General features: G+C 46.8%; 1 protein-coding gene across 1 annotated transcript in view; it reads right to left on the reverse strand.

The window, feature by feature from the left end:
• SEC31B (SEC31 homolog B, COPII coat complex component) overlaps nucleotides 1–20,569 on the reverse strand; it is a 28,179-nt gene that overhangs the window by 2,882 nt on the left and 4,728 nt on the right. Inside the window, 20 exon segments of the mRNA XM_029244815.1 lie at nucleotides 216–362; nucleotides 652–710; nucleotides 939–1,247; nucleotides 1,670–1,847; nucleotides 5,801–5,851; nucleotides 5,853–5,972; nucleotides 6,485–6,658; nucleotides 7,372–7,602; nucleotides 8,959–9,057; nucleotides 9,308–9,382; nucleotides 11,552–11,615; nucleotides 11,617–11,780; nucleotides 14,722–14,856; nucleotides 15,403–15,564; nucleotides 15,684–15,732; nucleotides 15,734–15,766; nucleotides 16,622–16,764; nucleotides 17,121–17,264; nucleotides 18,228–18,323; nucleotides 18,526–18,721. Coding sequence (XP_029100648.1) covers nucleotides 216–362; nucleotides 652–710; nucleotides 939–1,247; nucleotides 1,670–1,847; nucleotides 5,801–5,851; nucleotides 5,853–5,972; nucleotides 6,485–6,658; nucleotides 7,372–7,602; nucleotides 8,959–9,057; nucleotides 9,308–9,382; nucleotides 11,552–11,615; nucleotides 11,617–11,780; nucleotides 14,722–14,856; nucleotides 15,403–15,564; nucleotides 15,684–15,732; nucleotides 15,734–15,766; nucleotides 16,622–16,764; nucleotides 17,121–17,264; nucleotides 18,228–18,323; nucleotides 18,526–18,721 — 2,629 coding nt within the window.

The raw sequence follows: 20,569 nt of genomic DNA on the forward strand, positions 1-20,569 counted from the left end.
GGGTCACACTGCTCCCACTAGAGCAGAGCAGAGCTGAGGAGGGGCATCCTCCCTTGTCTGCAGTAGAGACACTTGGTATCTGCCCCCCACCCCATCTCCTTCAGCCCAGAGTCTGCCTCCAACTTGAGGAATGTAGCCATCTACCGTGCTCCCTGCTTTTCTATACCCAAGAAAAGAAGGTTTCCAAGAGGAGGGAAATACATCATTCCTGTCACCTACAGGCTAAGTTCTCCTGGGGCTCCAGGGGGAGCATGACTCACACTGGGGACAGCAGGCTGTGAGGAAAGGACCCCTCGTGGCTCAGGGGTGAGGCACATAACTGGAGCAGTAATTGGTGCTGGGGGCATGAATGTCTCTGGCAACTAAAGAGAGAGAAAAGAAAGGCACGTGAATCTAAGCTGAAAGACTCCTTCGGCCCTACTTTGAGGGAGTGGCAGAAATTATGAATGAACGAGGGCACAGAATAGTGCGTGGGGAACCTGGAAGTGAGAAGATGGTGAATGTGTATAAGAAGGAAAGAGGAGGGAGCTGAGGGGAGAAGAGTGAGTGGGGAAAGCAGAACGGGAAGGACCAGGCTGCTTTCTGTACGGAACTAGAGTGTGGGTCATCGGTGAATGTATAAGGGGTTGAGTGGGGGGGAGATGTGTTGACCTCTTTCCTCTGGAGGTTTCCCCTGGGCACTGGAGCATTTTCCAAGGAATCTTGAGGTCCTGAATAGTATAAATATAGAGGTATTTTAGGGGCATGATCAAAAACACTGTAATTTTTGGTCTGAAGACCAGGAAAATTATTTTAGTTGGAGTCTGCCACACCTCCCTCCACAGACCAGCCACACTCTGAGTTGACATTCTCCAACCCCAGTTCATTGGCTTGAGGAAAGAGACTCCCAAGGTGGTAGTGGGGAGGGGAGGAGAGGGAGGCCATGGGAGAAGACTGACCTGGCTGAGGAGTCAAGATGCCAGTGGTTGGGAAGGTATCGGCGCATGGAGCACCTGGCCCTCCTGGAGGGTGTGCTTCAGAGAAGGTGACAGGAGGGGCTGGCGGCCGGGAGCTCATAGGGTTGAGGCCTGGTGCTCTCACAGGAAGCAGAGGGAGCCTTCGAGGAGTCTCAGGCAGGGAGGCAGAACCAGCATGCAGAATGTCTGGGGGTACCGTGGGTGGACCAGGAAGAGGCCATGTTCCAGGGAATCCCACGGGGTTAGGAGCTTGCACCCTTTGCCCTCCTGACAGCCGCGGCTGAGATAAAGCTGAAATGGGATAGAAACAGGTCATTTGCCACCAAATTTCAATTTGGGAGAGACTCAGAGCACATCAGAGAGGAATAAAGCAGCAATTAAAAAAACTATAATAATAAAAAATAACTAATACATGTGTATGGAGATCTACCATTTACAAAGTACTTTTAACTATATTCCTTATTTGACCCTCAGAACAATCCTGTGGGGTTGAAATGACCAACATAACAACCACTCTCAATTTTCAAAAGAAACAAAGTGGCTAGGTATATTGCCCACAGGTACAAAGCCAGTAACTGACAGTACTGAGAATTCAGACTTCAAACTCTAAGCTCCTCTCACTAGATAGACATACTGCCTCCCAAATCCATTCTGGCCATGCCAGATGTTTTCCTCTGTGCTCTGCCTAGACAGGTCTCCACTCAGTCACTCACCAGGCCTTACCCCAGGGACCACAGGCAAAGACTGGGCTTCCTGGAACCCAGATGGCCTGTAGTCACTTGTATTCTGCATTCTGGAGCCCTGATAAGGGCTAGGACGGGAAGGTGTCAAGGGCATCACAAGTGATGACTGAGGTGTAAAAATCCTTGGCCTTGGAGATGGAGATGAAACCTGATGGAAGAGAAAAAAGGGTCAGCACTTGGAAAGGAAAAGAAAGGTAAGTAACTGAAAACAGAAAAACAACAAAGAAAATGAAACAAAATACTAATTCTTAAAAGAAACCAACAAGGGCTTCCCTGGTGGCGCAGTGGTTGAGAGTCCACCTGCTGATGCAGGGGACACGGGTTCGTGCCCCAGTCTGGGAAGATCCCACATGCCGCGGAGCGGCTAGGCCCGTGAGCCATGGCCGCTGAGCCTGTGCATCCGGAGCCTGTGCTCTGCAACGGGAGAGGCCACAACAGTGAGAGGCCGGCGTACCACAAAAAAAAAAAAAAAAAAATCAACAAAACTGATAAACCTTTATAAAGACTGACAAAGATAAAGAGAGAAGACACAATTCATCAAGATCAAGGATGAAGCAGGGAACATTACAACAGACCCTGCAGCCATTAAAGAGATAATAAGGAATACTACAAATAACTTCACATTCATAAACTTGACAACTTAGAAAAAATGGACCAATTCCTCAAGAACCACAAACTACCAGAACTCAGCCAAAATTAAATAGAAAACCTGAATATTTCTATAACTAATAAAGGAATTAAATTTGTAATTAAAAAGCTCCCCCCCCACCAAAAAAAATCTCGAGGCCTAGATAGTTTCACTGGAGAATTTTACCAAACATTCAGAGAATTAACACAAAGTTTACATAATCTCTTCCAGAATACAGAAGAAGGAATATTTCCTAACTCACTTTATGAGGTCAGTACTACCCTGATACCAACACTACAAAATAAAACTACAGACCAATATTTCTCATAAACTTAGACACAAAAATCCTCAGCAAAATTTTAGCAAATCAAATCCAACAATGTATATAAAAATAATATACCACAACCAAATGAGATTTACCCCAGGTCATGCAATGTATATCATGATATATTTAAAAATCAATCAACGTAATCCACCATATCAACAGGTTAAAGAAGGAAAATCATTTGATCATATAAAATGATGCAGAAAAAACATCTGACAAAGTTCAACACTGATTCATGATTCAGTACCCCAGGAATAGATGGAAAAACTTCCTTAGCCTCATAAAGAGCATCTACAAAAAACCTAGAGCTACCATCATATTTAGTGGTGAAAGACTGAATGTTTTCCCTCTAAGACTGGAAACAAGGTTAGGGTGTTCACACTCACCATTCTTATTTTAGTACTACAATAACGCAAGAGAAATTAAAGGCATACAATTTGGAAAAAAAGAAATAAAACTGTCTCTATTCACAGATGACATAACTATCTACATAGAAATTCCCAAGGAATCCACAAAACACTCCTAAAGCAAATAAATGAGTTCAGGAATCTCATTTATGAGCATTGAAAAGTCACGTGATACAAGATTAACACATAAAAACCAATTACATTTCTATACACTGACAATAAACAAGTGGAAACCGAAATTAAAAATGCAATACGATTTGATTTCAAATTGCTCAAGAGAAAATTAAATACTTATGTTTGAAATGAACAAAACATGTCAGGAGCTGTATGATGAAAATTATAAAAGTGCTGATGGAGAAAGTACTGGAGAGACATACCATGTTCATGTACGGGAAGACTCAATACAGTAAAGATGTCAACTATCCCTACATTAATCTATAGTTTTAATGCAATTCCTGTCCATTTCTGCAAGTTTCTTTTTAGATATAGGCAAACTTACTCTAAAATTTATTTGAAAAGAACACGGTCCTAGAATATCCAAAGCAATTTTGAAACAGAAAAATAAAGTAGGAGGAATTACTATTCCCCATGTCAAGACTTACTGATACAGAGGTAGTAATCAAGACAGAGTGGTACTGGCAGAAGGACAGACACACAGATAAGTGGAACAGAACAGGGAACTGAGAAATAAGTCCACACGAATATGTCTGACTAATTTTTGACAAAGGAGCAAAATCAATTCAATGGAAGAGGAACAGCCTTTTCAATAAATGATTCTGGACATCCATTGGCAAAAAAAAAAAATGAAACCTGACCCAAACTTCACACTTGCACAAAAATTAACTCAAAGTGGAACATGGACTTAAATGTAAAACATAAAACTATGAAACTTCTAGAAAAAACACAGTAGTAAATTTGGGGGACCTTGGACTAGGCTAAGAGCTCTTAGACTTGACATGAAAAGCATGATCCATAGAAGGAAAACTTCATAAACTGGCCCTTATAAAATTAAATTTTTTTGCTCTGTGAAGTACTCTGTTAAAAAGATGAAAAGTAAAATTCTTACATGGTTACCCACACCACACACACAAATGAATACATGTAAAAACAGTGAAATCTGAATCTGTGGATTATACTAATGTCAATATCTCAGCCTTGATATTGTATTGTGGTTGTGTGGGACACTGGCATGGGATGTGGTGGGCTTGGGATGTATGAGACTTCCCAATACATTTCATTGTATCTTCCTGTGAATCTGTAATTATAGAAAAGAGAGAGTGAGAGGAAAGGGAGAGGGGAGGGAGGGAGAGAGCGCCAGCAAGTAGGGAAGGAGGAGGAGGAGGAGGGAGGGGGAAGGTGAGGGAGGAAAGAAAATTAGGGTGGGAATTAAAGGTGGGACAGGATGAATCATCAGAACTTTTCTACCTGATACCTTTATCTACAATCTCCCTGGATTTTATTCCCCTCTAGTAGGCTCCTGGTCTCATAAATTAACAGCATCCTATCCATCTGGGCACTGCGGTCAGTCCCCCCATTTAGCACACTCCTCTTAACCATCACCAGTTTCTGTCAATTCTACCTACTAAATATCTCAAATCCAACCTCACTCTCTAGTTTCAGGTCTTTCATTCCCTCATTATCTCTTGCTATAGCTTCCTAACCACCTCTAGCCTTGCCCTTCCTAGACACATAGCTAGTCCTTCCCCTGCATAAGACCATTCAATAGCTCCTGCCTGCCTTCAGGGTCAAGTCTAAACTCTTTTTTTAATTAATTAATTAATTAATGGCTGTATCAGGTCTTCGTTGCTGCGCTGCCGGCTTTCTCTAGTTGCGGAGAGCCTGGGGGCTACTCTTCGTTGCAGTGCATGGGCTTCTCACTGCAGTGGCTTCTCTTGTTGTGGAGCACGCGCTCTAGGTGCGTGGGCTTCAGCAGTTGTGGCACGTGGGCTCAGTAGTTGTGGCGCACGGGCTTAGTTGCTCTGTGGCATGGAGGATCTTCCCGGACCAGGGCTCGAACCCGTGTCACCTGCATTGGCAGGAGGATTCTTAACCACTGCGCCACCAGGGAAGTCCCTCAAGTCTAAACTCTTGAACACAGAATGCCAGGTCTCTCCTGATCTAACTACCACTTGTTACCCCAGCTTCATCTAACTCAGTCCACTGCCACAAACACCTGTTTTGTAGCCCCATTAAAATGTTAGTCATTCCTCAAATGGGCTCTGCTTACTTTCCCTTCACTGCCTTTGTAGATGCCATTCCCTCTGCCTGAAATAGCCTTCCTTACCTCTTCCTTTGCCTAAATAACTTTTAACCTTCAAGACTCAGATCAAACATCATACTCGTTCTGAAACATTCCCTGAACTTCCCCCATCCCCCAGTAAATTGCTTTCTTCTGCATGATCTCATGGCTCTTTAATCTTTAATCATATCCCAATCATGGTATTTATGAATTTTACTGTAGTTAATTTTTACCTATCTTTCCTAGACTAGACTATGAGCTAATTAAGGGCAAGGATCATGGTTTGTGTACCTTTCTGTTCTAAGTGCCTAGTAGTTGTTCAATAAACAGTTGTTAGAAAAATAACAATCTATACTTTATGAAGACAAGAATTTTCATCATTTTTTTCACTAATATATTATAAATATATTATATTATATTATAAATATATTATAAAATCATGCCTGGCACTTGGTAGACACTTAACAGGTATTTTTGAATGAATGAACAAGCAAGATCTTACCTGGTGAGAAGACTGGAATCCCAGTCTGGGAGATGATGTCTCTTGAGAGTGACATCTCAAGATGAGCAGCTCCCACAATAACCCGGGGAAAGGGGAAAGGGGGAGACTGCTGGCCCAAGACACCAGAACCCTGGGCATGAAAAAGCCAATCTCTCAGCTGCTGAATTGGTGGCTATAAAAGTTATAATCATGAAGAACTGTGTTAAGTAAAGTTAAAACAAGCAAACAACCCCTCTTACAAGCCTGGCCCCACATAGCATTCAAACTTCAGCCGACCCTCTACATTTCAGCCACCTTAGAGGACTCAAAAGGTCTCTAATTCCTGCCAAGCCTTCCTTCTTGCTGTTCTTTCTGCCTAGAATGCCTGACATCTTCTGGTAAGCTATTTCTCTTTGAAGGTCCAGCTCAAATGTTTTAACCACTGGGAAGCCTTCTTTGACTTCTCCAGACAAAGCCAGCCCCTTGCCTGTGAAGTCCCACAGTGCTTAGCATAAGCTTCTGTTATAGCAGGATAAATTATTGACATCTCATTTTCCCCCAAGAGACTGTGAACCTCCTAAGGGACTCGATCTTATTTATCCTGGGAGCTTCAGCATTTAGCATAGTGCCTGGAACATGGAAGTGCTCAGCCAGTGTTAGATGACTGAATGAAATGGTATGCTCTCTCCACATGCCCCCACTCACCTGAGCACTGTCACTGGGTAGGTAGCTCATGGCAGTGACCAGGCTGCCCTGGGCTGCCAGGAGGTTGGCATACTGAGCGATTCTGTAGGTTGTGGCAGGGCCTGGGCTCACCCCATCAGCACCCTGCAGTAGCTTCAAGCTCCTGTTAGGGACCATCACCTTCTCCATCAGGTCCTATAGGGACAAGGATAAGGGCAGTCAGCCCTCTTCAAAGCACATCCTGCTCTCCAAGCCCAGGCAGCTCAACCAAGGACTTCCCTGCTATGGGTATGAAGGCACCTGGCCATAGCCAGGTGCAGGTAGCAGGTGATGATATATGATATATAAGAGACATGACAGTCAGAGAAGGGCCACTTGGCTTCACTTCCCAAGCCGTTTGAGTCTTACACTCTTATACATTTCTGCCTCTTCTTTTTGGATTTTTTATCTTTTATGCTAATACATCATCAACTTCAGATCCTGTTATACTCTTATTTCATGTGTAACTTTGTCTCCGCATGAGTCTGTGACCCCCACCTTCTCTGGGTACCCACAGAGTATCTGGTACAATTTAGATACAGGACTTTTCACAGAAGCTAATAGAAGGCCCAAGCTCGCAATTACTCAAATATCATGTAAACTTATACACCCAAACCTGAAGCGGGAAAAAGTTACGACGGTTAACATCTAAGCAGCTACTGCTCCGTCTCTCTTGACTGAGAAAGAAGGAAGATGATAGCTTACCCATGGAAAAGGCCCCAGACTTTAGGGGCCCTAATCTCTTCCCTAATACCCTGATTCCAGCCTGGTTACTCAGAAGACTCACCTCTGATGTCCCTGCAACCTCCACTGCTAGCCCCTCCTAAAGGCCTGATGTGGGGGACCAGGGCCCTGCAGAGAAGGGGTACCTGTAGAGCCATGGGGGATGAAGCCCGGGGGCATTTTGCCCAGCACTCCACCAGCCGCTCCACACTTCCTGAGCACACGTAACAGAGTCTGGCTTCAGAATTTAGTGCCCTGCCACCCTCCTGCTCCATGTGAGTTCCCAGCATATCTGTAGAGAGACAGAAACTTCTTAAATGGCACAGCTTCCCTGTGCTCCTCCTCCTCCTGTTTGAAAACAGGTGGGGGACCATGAGCTATGGAACAAGTAGTCTCAGTGGCTTTAAGACAACAGTGAGGTTAATCCTGCTCTGCAGTGAAGGGCAAAGCTCTTGCACTGAGAGGTGACAAGAAAAAGTAAAAGAGGACCATAAATGCCCTCTACTAAACGTAGAGGGATGCACTCTAGTCCCTGACAACATGCCTTGACCTCCCAGAGTTCAGGCCGCTCCTCTGTCTCCTCCCTCAGCGTGGGAGTAGTCCCCGCTCGCTGCAACTAGAGAAAGCCCGTGCGCCGCAACAAAGACCCAACACAGCCACAAATAAATAAATAAAATAAATAAATTTATTTTAAGAAAAAGTCTACAAATAACAAATGCTGGAGAGGGTGTGGAGAAAAGGGAACCCTCCTACACTGTTGGTGGGAACGTAAGCTGGTGCAGCCACTGTGGAAAACAGTATGGAGGTTCCTCAAAAAACTAAAAATAGAGTTGCCATATGATCCAGCAATTCCACTCCTGGGCATATATCCAGACAAAACTATAATTCAAAAAGATACACGCACCCCTATGTTCACAGCAGCACTACTCACAATAGCCAAGACGTGGAAACAACCTAAATGTCCACCCACAGATGAATGGATAAAGAAGGTGTGGTACAGATATACAGTGGAATACTACTCAGCCATAAAAAATGAAATAATGCCATTTGCAGTAACATGGATGGACCTAGAAATGATCATACTAAGTGAAGTAAGTCAGAAAGAGAAAGACAAATACCATATGATATCACTTATATGTGGAATCTAAAATATGACACAAATGAACTTATCAATACAAAACAGAAACAGACTCACAGACATAGAGAACAGACTTGTGGTTGCCAAGGAGGAGGGGGTGGGGGAGGGATGGAGTGGGAGTTTGGGATTAGCTGATGCAAACTAGTACATACAGAATGGATAAACAAGGCCCTACTGTATAGCACAGGGAACTATATTCAGTATCCTGTAATAAACCATACTGGGAAAGAATATAAAAAAGAATGTATGTATACATGAATCACTTTGCTATACAGCAGAAATTAACACAACATTGTAAATCAACTATATTTCAATTAAAAAAAAAAAGAGTTGGCCCTTAATGGGTAAAGCTAAAAGAATAACCAGGTATGGTTTGGAAAGTGCTCTACTTCATGGTTAAAACACAACTCTACCCCTAGCCTAAAAGCTTAGGTCTCTGTGTCTCACTCTGGTTTTAAATGAATGAGGAGTTTGAAGACTTCCACAGAAGCTGAGCACTTACTGAGAGCAAAGCTTAGGGCTAGGAAGGGGAAGACACCCTAAAGGCAGATCTTCTATGCTACCCTAGGTTAGGCTGGCTGTGCTCCTACCGCACCTGGATGCAAAAGGCCTGTTGTCTGTTACTGTTGAGGTCAACTCCCTTGGGCTGAGGGCTCTCACCCAGCCCCAAATCACTCTTCAACCATGTGGCCACCTGGAGGGAGAGACTTATGAGTACCACTCTTCCCAGCACGGGGTCAAATAAGCATTATGCTTTCTTCCCACCTCCGTACCCCACCAACTGGACTCGCTAAGATCCTTGAGGTATTTTCCTGGGAAAGAGACTACCTTCAGGAGGTAAAATGCTCGTACATGTATTAATGGAAGAGGTATTCTGAGACGGTTTCCACTGGCAGGATTCTCTTTTCTGCATCAAGCACGTTTCTGATGTGAAAGCAGCTTACCTTCTTCTGAAGTTCACCTTTATTGTATCCTAATAGTTTTAGGAATTTCATTCTGGAGTCCTTCTCTAAGGTCACCTAAGGAGCCACAGAACATAGAAGTCTCCATTAAATGAATGTGAAAGACGCTCTCCTGCACCAGCTGGACATCTGTGCCAGTGTACCCTCAAATGTAGTTCTTTGTACTACCAGAAGTGCTCACTGAGGCCAACACCATCTCTCCCTATTTCTCCCCAGACTTGATTCCTGTTGGGGTGTGGGCAGATGTGTTAACAAACCCTTTCCCCCTTCTGCAATGAGAACTGGACCTTCAGTTGACTTCCTAGATCTATTGCCCTGGTAACCTGATAAGAGTAAAATGTCAGCTATGTTTCTAGGCAACACAGCTTGTGACTGGTAAATTGCATCTGGACCAGAACTATGTAAACTATAAATAATTGATGTGGACACCATGCTATGGGCTTCCCTGATAGCAAGGACTCCTGTACTAAACAGATCCCTTGCAGGGACCCTAGAAGCTATGCTTTTGGAGTTTGTACAAGAGATATTAGCTCTTGTGGGCCTGGAGCTTCCAAGCCAGCGCAGCTAGCACACCAGCCTGATGTATATCTCATCTTCTTGCACCTGGGGAGCTGAAGGAGAGAACTCTAAGCTGCCTCATGGACTGTAACAAGGACTCCCACAGAAGAGAACCACCTGATGCTCCCTGATGCTGCCCTGCTGACAAGCTGTGGTTCCTGTCCCCTATCCTTCTGAGGAGACTGATGCCAAGTGAGCCTTCAGTAGTCTTATGAGTCTAAACGGCTAGGTGAGAAGACTCCTAAGTGGAAGTTGCATGGATATAGTAAACGAAGTCAGCTTACCCACTCAGTGTTCCAGATACTAAGGGCCAAGGCTTCCTGAAGCCCTACCCTAATGGGTTAGCAGGCCTGGGCCCTTCATTTATCCCACACTGAACCATGAATTCTTACTATGATCTTTCTCATAGTCTCTCAGGGCCCCCTTCTTCTTCTATCTTCTTCTCCTGGAAATGTTCATCCACACCCAGCTTCAGGACCATCATCATGAACAGCTCTTTTGTAGCTTTTAAATCAGACTCCCCTCTGTCCTATGGGCACCAATGCCTCCTTTGTTCAGCAGAGTAAAGGCTGAACTCCCAATTATTCCCTCTACTCTTTCCAACTCCACCATTCCTGGAGCTACTACCTGTATCCTGCTTATAACAATAGCATTATTTCTTACCATTTTCTTCCCACATCTCTTTCTAGCTTCATTCTACGGTTGATGATCTTCCTCAGATCCTTTTCTCCTCAGATTCCTGGTATCGACCTTCATAAAGTTCTAGTATAGGGCTTCCCTGGTGGCGCAGTGGTTGAGAGTCCGCCTGCCGATGCAGGGGACGCGGGTTCGTGCCCCGGTCCGGGAAGATCCCACATGCCGTGGAGTGGCTGGGCCCGTGAGCCATGGCCGCTGAGCCTGTGCGTCCGGAACCTGTGCTCCACAACGGGAGAGGCCACAACAGTGAGAGGCCTGCGTACCACAAAAACAAAACAAAGCAAAAAGTTCTAGTATATCTGAAGCACAGACTCCAAGTTCTTCTCAGACCCCCCAGGACAGGCCCTGTCCTTCTTTTTGCATTCTACTCTATAATCCCAAAGATATGACTAATCCTCTCACTGTCTGTCCAGTTATTTCTTTCTTTCTTCAGCTCTCTCCTCTCACATGCTCACTTCCTTTGACACATAAAGCACTCATCATGGTGTCATAAGCAACCTGAAATTAAACTGACGCTGCAACTGAAACCATGCCTCCAGAGTAGAGTGGGACTTGAGCCCTGAGTCCCACCACAATGACTTGCCTTGGGTTACCTGAAACAACTCAAAGCCTTCCAGCTGATCCTCTTCCCTTCCTTTCCCTTTCTTTCTTCTCCATTCCCATCACCTTAACTGCCCTGTGGCATGGCACTGTGAAAGCCTTCATCTTGGCTCTGGTAAAGTAGCCAGGACATCAGCAACAGTAGGAAAAAGGCAAACGCTGCTTGTACTCCTCAGTTTCCCTATAGCCATGAATGGTCTCTGAGCCTCGGGTAAAGGGAGAAGACTTTGTGCCCGGCGTGGGTGCCATGTAGGAAAAATCCCAGCGAGGTTAGGGCCTCTGTAATCTGGGCCACGTGGTGGTTGTTGACAGAGGCTGGGGTGCCCGGCTTTGGAGAAACACTTCTGAGCAGCCAGCCTTCAGGCTTCCTACTTTCAGGAACTGCCAGAGCATCTTTTCGCTTTCCAGTGATGCTTGCTGGATCTTGTTCTGACTAATTCAGGAGATTTCCTGATCCCAGGCCCTCCTGCAGCTCAGCTGACCGCATGAGGAATTCAGGTTCTGTGGTGACCTGACTGATGAAGACTAGGCGGAGGCAAGGCTGTGGCACCTGATGGGCACGGGTGCTGGGGAGGCCAAAGGTAACCAGCTTCCCCCCAAACTGGTGAGAAAAAACAAGAAGGGTTAAGGCAAAAATTAACACCAAGTCAGGATCATACGGAAGGCTATCTATTGGTCGACCCTAGGATAGGAAAGCAATAATAAGAGAACTCCTGGGGGTAGAATAGGACCAGGAATTCAGTAGTGAATGTACCCCCACCCCAAAACCACTCCTGCACTTTCAGCACCACCAACTTAAAACTTCAGTACATGGTACTCATCTTTTCCTCACCTGTCCTGGTACCACCTTTCTCCCAGTCACCTGGACTAAACTCCTTGGAATTATTACAGTCTTTTTACCCACAATAGCTGAGCAACAACAAAGTCTTCCTTCCCTCTTCTTGTTCAATGTCTCCCATGCCCAGTGCTAGCACTGGTCTTTTCCTCCTCCATTCCAAGCCTTAGACTACAACCCTATCCCTGCTGCCATTCAGGAGCCTGTACTGGTTTCACAAGGCCCCAGAGAGAGCTTAAGCTCCTCTGCCTAGAGTGCACAAAATCTTTCAAAATCAGGGCCAGACCTGCGTCTCTGGCACCTCTCTCTCTGTTCATTCATGTGATCACTCCGCATCTCCAAAGTGCCCAGTTCATTCCTGCTTCTGTGCCTTCAACCACCACAACAACCCCACCTGAGAATCCTTCTCACCAAATGAGGTACTTTATATAAAGCACCTGGAACAAAAGCAGAGCCCAGGAAAGTTCCTTTACTCCAGCAGTTCTTCACCTTGGCTGCACATTAAAACCACCTGGGGAGCTATCCAAAGTCACCAGGCTGTACCCCAGACAAAAAAATCAGAAGCTCTGGGGGTGGTACTGGGCATCAGTGTTTTTTTTAAGTTCTTCAGGTTATTCCAACTGCAGCCATGCTTGACAACTACTGCTCTAGTCCCCAACCATTCACTACTACCCCCTCCTTAATGAATGTTCCCCGCCAGAATTCTTCTCCACTCTTACAGCACAAAATCTACATTACAGATTGTGCTAAACAGAACCATCTTAACTTTTGATTTGTATAATACTCGACAGTTTTACAAAGTGCTTACATATATTCTTATTTGAGTTTCATGTCAATTCACAAATAGAAGCTCAGCAGGTCCTACTATCCCTGTTTTACAGATAAGAGCACTGAAGTCCTGAGTTAAGTGACTTGCCCAAGGTTACCCAGCTGGTAAGAGACAGAGCTATGATAAGAATTCAGGCCCCTTGACCTCAGAGTTCTTCACCTCTGATGGGGCTAAAGACGGGCACCATGGAGGAGGGTGGTATTTAAGCAAGCGACCTTGAAAGGCTGCAGTAGGATTCAATGTTCAGGAGAGAAGCTGAAGGGTAAGGTACAGGTGGAGGCAGCAGAGTTGAGTTATTCATAGAACAGAAAGTAGACATATATAACTGGAGTAGAGCGAACACATGAGAATAAGGTGGGAACAAAAACTGGAGCAGGACTTGGCCATTTTGGGGGAAGTGGAAGTTGGACAACATCGCCTGTTTTAGTGTCTTTTTTTTTTTTTTTAGTTCAGCAGAGAATTCTCCAGGGCAGGTAACTTTGCGCTGGATCGAGATGAGCTGGTGCAGGCCCAAACGCTCACATAAGACGTGGTGCTCTGCCTCGGCCTCAACAGGTGGGTGCGTTTCAACTGGACAGACGAGGGGCTGAAGTGCGTGTTTTGCCAGATCTACTGGCACCTACATCCTAGGGGCATCCTGGTCCTGGAGCCCCAGCCTTGGTCATCCTACAGCAAGAGAAAGACTCTCATGGAACCAATCTACGAGAACTATCATCAAATTCAGCTGAAGCCAGAGCAGTTCACTTCCTACCTGACATCCCCAGAGGCGGGGTCCTCCAGCTAGGAGCCTGTGGCCACACCCCACAACACCTTCAAAGACTTCCAGTGTCCTGCCCTGTAACTGTTCCACAAGGCCCATCCCCCCAGCCACTAAGTGGCCTCCTGAACAGACAGTGTGAAGAAGCTGCCTGCTGCTACAAAGGACCTGGGGGAAGAGGAAAGTATCCCAAGGTCTTTTCTTTCTGGCTCCAAAGATAGTTTCCTCTCTTGGATCTGCAGAGAAAGCCTTTCCTGTGTTGCTGCCCCAGCCTCTTCCCTACATCTCTGGCACCTAAGCAGCAAGCCCGGCTGTGCTGGAGTCACCATCATCTTCCTCTCCCGCACTCCACTGGGCTGGATGGCATGGACGGTTTGCTGACCTCTGTTCTCCTGGGGCATGGGAGGTGGTGGGTATCAAGTTCTCTAGCCTCTTGCTCCTGTTGTCCCAAGGAGAGATTCCCATTTCTCCTCGGCCCTTGTCCTAGCTGTGTCTCAGTGGACCACAGATAGAGGGACTGAGGGTTAAGAGGGGAATGTTGATGGGGAGGTCTGCAGGTACTGTGAAAATCCTTCCCTCTGCTGTCCACCACTGGGGAGAGGTGGGGTTTGGGTTTGGAATGTGAGAACGGCACAATAAACTTGATGTTTAAGGCAGTGCTCCCACCCCCCCCCCCAAAAAAACCTGGAGGTAAATGGGGCTGTGTACATTTGGCCTTGAGTCTATAAGGCAATGGCGGGGGGGTCAAAGGTTTTGAGCAGAGGAGGGAGAGGATGAAATCTACATTTTTTTTTTCTTTCCTGCTTTGTATTCATCCTGTTCTTTTTGTATTCTAACTATGCCTGGACTCACTACCAGTCCAGGTATGTAGATGTGGAGAAAAATCAGATGGAATCTCAGGCAGTTCTCCATAAATGAGAGTTCTAAAGCAATCAATTCCTTTCAGACAGGACTGGCACAGCAAGCAGGGTGAAGGGGTAGAGAGGGAAGCTACAGCAACTCTCTGCTTGACCAGTAAAGTGGGACCTGATCTCAGACACAGGCAGTGAGAATAAACCTCTTACAGAACACAGCTCCATGCTGGGCACACAGTAGGCTTCACACACACACACTACACTTACAGCAACTGAGACACCTGCTGGCCTTCTCATCCATTTGGGGTTTGTTTTCAGGGGAGATATCAATGATGCTTGGGCCACTTGCTCTGGCACCTGCAATGGTGGGAGATGCTGGACTTTGCTAAAGGAAGAAGAGGTCTGAGGGCAAAAGGACACCTGCATCACCAGTGTGGAGTGGTGGTTAGCCAGGAACTCTACCTACAAACTCCATTTTGGGAGGGATCCTTGAGACACCCAATTTGGCCCACAAAGGCAGGACTCTCATATTCCAGGGGACTGGTAGTGAGGATGGGACTCCCATGCAATAAGGCTCTTGGAAAGCCTACTGCATCCAACGTCTACAGTGGAGTGTGGCACAAAACGGATCTATAGGAGGCAGGGAGGAAAGACAGTTCATACTTCCAAAATAGTGAAGGGTCCTAGCATGGAGGTCCAATTTCCCCGAAGTACCGCTGGGAACATCCAAGAGCAAGAGTCAAGGTAAAGGCCTCCTTTATATTGGGCAGGAACAGACATCCTTCCGGGAAGATGGGCACTGGAGCAAAGGTTCAGCCTTCCCAAACCCAGGGCTCTGGTCTCCCAAGTCTCCAATAGTCCCCACTTCTTCCCAGGCTATGTCCTTCCCTCTCCCGCCAAACAGAGGCAGTCCCTTCCCTCCAGCATTCTCCACCAAGCCCTTCAAGCCTTGTCAGCCTGCCTCATCTGCCGGACTTCCCAGCTCCTACCCACCGCAGAGCATAAGCTGATCCAGCCGTCGAAGGAGGCGGCAGCGAACACTGGAGGGTCCCAAGGGCACCACTGCGCGTCAAAGCACCAGCTGCTCAGTGTGGGCAGCTTATACACCACCTAACATGAGGGAACACAACCATTAAGGAGACCTTGACTTAGGTAAGGAAACCCAGAACACATAGGTGCAGCCGGGACTCCCCTACCATCCCAGCATGCCCACAGAAGGGCCAGCCTACCTCGCTGCTCTCCAGGTTCCAGCACAAGATCTGGTTGTCCTTGGCACTTCTCAGCCTGACTCCATGACACTGGCAGGATCCCCCTAAAAAGGAAAGGAAAGAGGAACTAACGTTTGCTGAATGCCTACTGTGAGCAGGGTGCCTTATGTATCTTGGATAAATCTCATCCCCCAAAAATGAGCAGTCTGACTTCATTTTACAAATGAGGAAAATGAGGCTTTGGAGGAAATTAAGGAACTTTCAGCAGTCAAGCAGGCAGAACCCAAGTCAAATCCCAGAGCCTGTGCACTACGCACTATACCACTCTGCCTCCTGCAGGTCACTGAAGGATGGCCTGCTTCTCTTCCCTGATTGTAGGGTAGGAATTATGAATCAACATCAATCAGGCAAGCACCCATCCCTATGGGTGCTTTTAGCCCAGGAGGGTAGTGAGGACCTAACGCTCAAAAGTCCCCACGGGGCATGGCCCTTGAGTTAGAAAGAACAGACTATGGGGCTGTTTTCTCTGCTGTAGGCCCAAGAGCTACAGCTTCAGAGGCAGCCCTGTTCACAGAAAAGACAGGAGCCAAGGTTCCCTTATTAAGAACTCTTGAAGGAGGCAACCTAATCACCTAAAGAAATGAGTACTGTCCTCAGATCAGAGCTTGGGGACTCTCCCAGGGGGACTAAACATTGGCTCCAGTATTTCTCATACCCTATCCCCACTCCCATCTCTGGAAGTTAGATGGAAACTCAGGCTCTTTTCCATAACCTCTGGGTCTAAAGGAACTCCTCTTGATTGGACCTGGAACTAGAACTGGGTAACTATGTGTTCACTGGGATAGCTTTGAAGCCAGGGAGAATGTCTGGTAGCCAAAGTGAGGCATGCATTGCCTTCTACCCAGGTCATTTATGCCCCCGCCCTCCAACAAGGATGTGGATGGGGTTTGAGATGCTGCCTGCTGTGACTCTCCAGCACCTTCAGGGGTGAGGAGGCAAAGCACAAGTCCCACAGATGAATTACTGGAAGACGATCATCTTCTGAACAGAGCACCAACTGGGTGGCCATGTCTGGGTGCCAGGCCAGGCCTGAGCAGTGCATCTGTGAACAAAGCAGACCCCAATGGGCCATGTAACCTGACTCTTCTGGTTATGAACCTTTTTTGTCCAGCTGAAATGGGACCTCTCTGAGGGTAGGTTTTGTGTCTCTCCTATGTGACTGGGAACACCACAGCCATCAGGGAATGAGTGATGACCATAGCAAGGAGCACCAGAAGCCTCCAGATCAGCTCAGTTTAGCTTCCCTAAGCTTTCACTCTCAAATGGCAATCTGCTGAGGCTGAATCCACAGGTGTAACAGCCGAAAACAGAACCCTCGCCTGGGGGAGAGCAGCTCCAACACTAGGCCTGAGAGAGACAGCAGAGCCCGAGCCTATATTCTGCCTGTATTCAACTCACCCTGTTGCTGTGATCACTGACTTTGATGATAGGTTCATTCTTCCTGAGATCCCACACGACTGCCTTGCCACTGGGGTGAGCAGAAGACAGAATGTGTTGAACTTGACGGTTCCAAGAGAGTGCCTTGATGTCTTCTGGGGGCTGCTGAGGCAGGATGTGTGGGGGGCAGGTTGAGGACAACCTGTCACCCCTGGACCAAGAGACAGCTGCTCTTCCACTGCTCCCAACCACCCACAGAAAGGCCAAGAGTAGACATGGGGCTATCCAAACCAAGCCAGTCTCGGGAAGCTGGGAGGGGAGTTTTCCAGAGAGGATGCTTTAGGAAACTGGTGTAGAAGCTGAGAGAAGAACAGATGCACTTGGGTTTTACTCCTATCCCAAAGTGCTCCTGAGAGGATAGAGTCAAGATTTTAAAACAGCCCTCTCGTCTCTGACAAGAGAGAGAGGGAGAGGAAAAAGGTGAGGGAGGGAGGGAGGGAAATATAGACACCCAAGACCCCCAGAGAGAATGAAGCAGAGAGAAAAGCCATTGATACTTTTAGGGCACAAGGTGCTATCAAATTCATACTGAACTTACCTCACGATACTGTAAGCATAAGAAACAAAAGTGAGGAAGAAAAAGATGGGCCCCGTTACAGACTGACAAGATAGGTACACTCAGAGACAGAGACACACGAGTCCCCCAACCACATGGGGAAACCAGATACAAAGACAACGCTGATCCTCCCACAAAAAGGACAAGGGTGTATCTGGGTGTCCTACTCTTGCCCCTGCTCAGTTAAGCTCAGGGCCCAAGCTTGCCTAAGCTATACTACGATAAACAGTACGTTCATGCCTTCTCTCAATGTCTTTTACTCCCCTCACCCTTCTTCATTTGCCTTCCAGAAACCCCTGGGTCAGTTAATGACCACAAGCCACCCCCAACCCGTCCCCACCCGACTCCAACTCTCTATTATCTGGCTGGTAGGCAGCACGTTAGTCTGTGGAGCTTTAGTGCCCTCCAGTGGTGAAGACGGAAATCTCCTGTGTGCTGGCTGCCTCCATAATCCAACACTCCTGGGAAAATCAGGTGCACACTCTTAGCAGCAGCACCAGAAGGCTCCTCACCTGTGACTTGGATCCTGGGGTCATTGGCACACTCAGGTTATTCAAATCCCAAATGAAGATTTCTGAATCATTGGCCCCTGAGGCCAGGAGGTTGCCCTGTATGAAGGAACAGGCCTTTGGAGACACGCCTTCCCAGGAAGAGATGAGAGCAGAAAAGGGGGAAGGAGACCCACATGCGGGGCTTCCAAAACCACCCCCACAACAACCTGGGAAGGGCTCAGAGTTAGAGACCACAGGTCACAAGCAAACGCTTCCCTTCAGATCTGTCAGCCGTGTCTGATTAACTGAAATGTAGTACCTGGAACGGATTAAAGTCAAGGGCTCTGACAGCCCCCGTGTGCTTCTGTATCTGGGTAATCACAGGCTCCTTTCCCGAAGACAGGATGTGGGTCACATTGTATAGAGTAAGCACGCCATCATCCCCGCCGCCTGCAATAACCCCGGAGCCTTCCAGAAGCCCGTTGCCAAAGCTCCCCCAGATCAGCTTGTGAAACCTACAAAGAGGAGGAACTGGCATCAGCACCAACTCAGGTCCACGTCAGTAAGTAGAGAATGGGCATCTTTGCCAGCTTCTGACATTACGCAGGCATCCCCACCCTTAGTCAGGGCCTGCCTGTCTCCCTCATTTCCCAGACACAGAACAGAGGTCTCCTCTGCCTGGTCCTCCTGCCCTTTGGCTGAAAAAATGTTCCGTCTATGTTACACTAGAAGCCAGGAGGCCACTGCCACGGAGCTGGGGGAGGGGTGCTTTTAATGTTTTTGTTAACATTATTGGGTTTAATATAAACCCAGTGATAAACACTTCAAATAAATTACTTCTTAATCCTCCCAACTCAAATAACAACTAACACTTATTTTGATAACTTCCAACGTACTAGGCACTAGTACGTTTTAAGTGCTTTACATGTTTTAGCTGATCAACAACCCCATGAGGTATTAACTCCATTTTCAATTGAGGAAACGAGGCACAGAGAAGTTGTGAAACTTCTGTATATACAGTTAGTAATTTTACTCCCATTTGACATCTAGGAAGTGACAGAGTCAAGGTTCAAAGTTAGGCCCATCTTATACCAAATCCTGAGCTCTTAACCATCATAAAATATTGTCTTCTATTTAGAGCAAGATCCAAACTCTTCTGCACCTGAATAGAAGCAGGTTCCTTAGGCCAACAGTTGCTGTCCCCTCTTCCCTCTTAAACTGGAAGTGAGAAAAGATCTAAGGACTTTCCCATCCCATGCCTCTCCCATGTGTTTAGTCCACTGGAACTACCATGTGGATTCAGTGGGCCAGCCCTAGAGACACAGAGGCACAAAGAATAAATGCACCGTTTGGGGAACACTTTTCTGGCTTTCTGAGCATCTTTCACACAAGAAAGAGATGGACCCTGGGCTCCCTGCACACAAGTATGGGTCCCCTGCAAAGCCCCTAGGGAAGGCATGTGAAATGCCCAAAGGCTCACAGGTGGTCTGTCCTCCATTTCACTTGGCTATCCTACTAGACAAGGATATTTCCGCAGCCTTCCGAGAAGCCAGATTTCACATTGAATGATGTCGTAAGATCTCCAACTGAAATTAAATGTTCCCACACCCTGGGAACAATCAGCAAAGAAATTGAATGGGGTAACCAGGCAGGAACCTGTTTGGCCAGTCATTAGAGCAGAGCCAACCTGTCAAAAGTGAAGAGCTGAGCACTAGTTCAGACCAGGTCAGCATCTGAACAAAAACAGCAGAGCTGAACAAACGGTGGGTCTAAAGCTACTGTCAGAAAGGCTATATTTTCTAAGGTTGCGCTGACCTTAACAGGACAGAAGAATGTGTTCCACGCTGGCTCCAGAGGCTGCCAGCCATGTCATCCAGGGGCTAGAGCTCAGCATGGGCAGAGGGCAAGTCAATAGGTTAGCCAGAGAAGCCTCTAATAGGTCACACAGGAAACAGAGGTAGGTATGGCCATGGAAACTCACATGGGAATGCAGTGACCGCGGTATGGTCAGAGCACATGACATATAAAATCAGAGTAAAATGTACCTGAGACCACATGGGAGTCACCAAAGGGTCGGAGAAGAGGGCCCAGTTACTTTAGAGTGGCTGAAATGCAGAATACGGGGTGTGACAAAATGATTTTTCTTTGTGTAAGCATGCAGAAAGTACGTTCCTATTGTTAACGCTTCACTAGTAAGGGTGAAACTGGAGCCCGAATAGCTGTGATAGACAACACCTGGGAGAGGGGGAACACCTGGGACGAGTCAGGCAAGGAAGGAGACTTGATCAATCATCTCTGCCCTGCAAATGGACAGTCGTGTGTGTGTGTGTGTGTGTGTGTGTGTGTGTGTGTGTGTGTGTGTG

Source organism: Monodon monoceros, unplaced genomic scaffold (assembly GCF_005190385.1).
Source record: "Monodon monoceros isolate NGI ecotype Baffin Bay Population unplaced genomic scaffold, NGI_Narwhal_1 Super_Scaffold_4, whole genome shotgun sequence".
Classification (NCBI taxonomy): Eukaryota; Metazoa; Chordata; class Mammalia; order Artiodactyla; family Monodontidae; genus Monodon; species Monodon monoceros.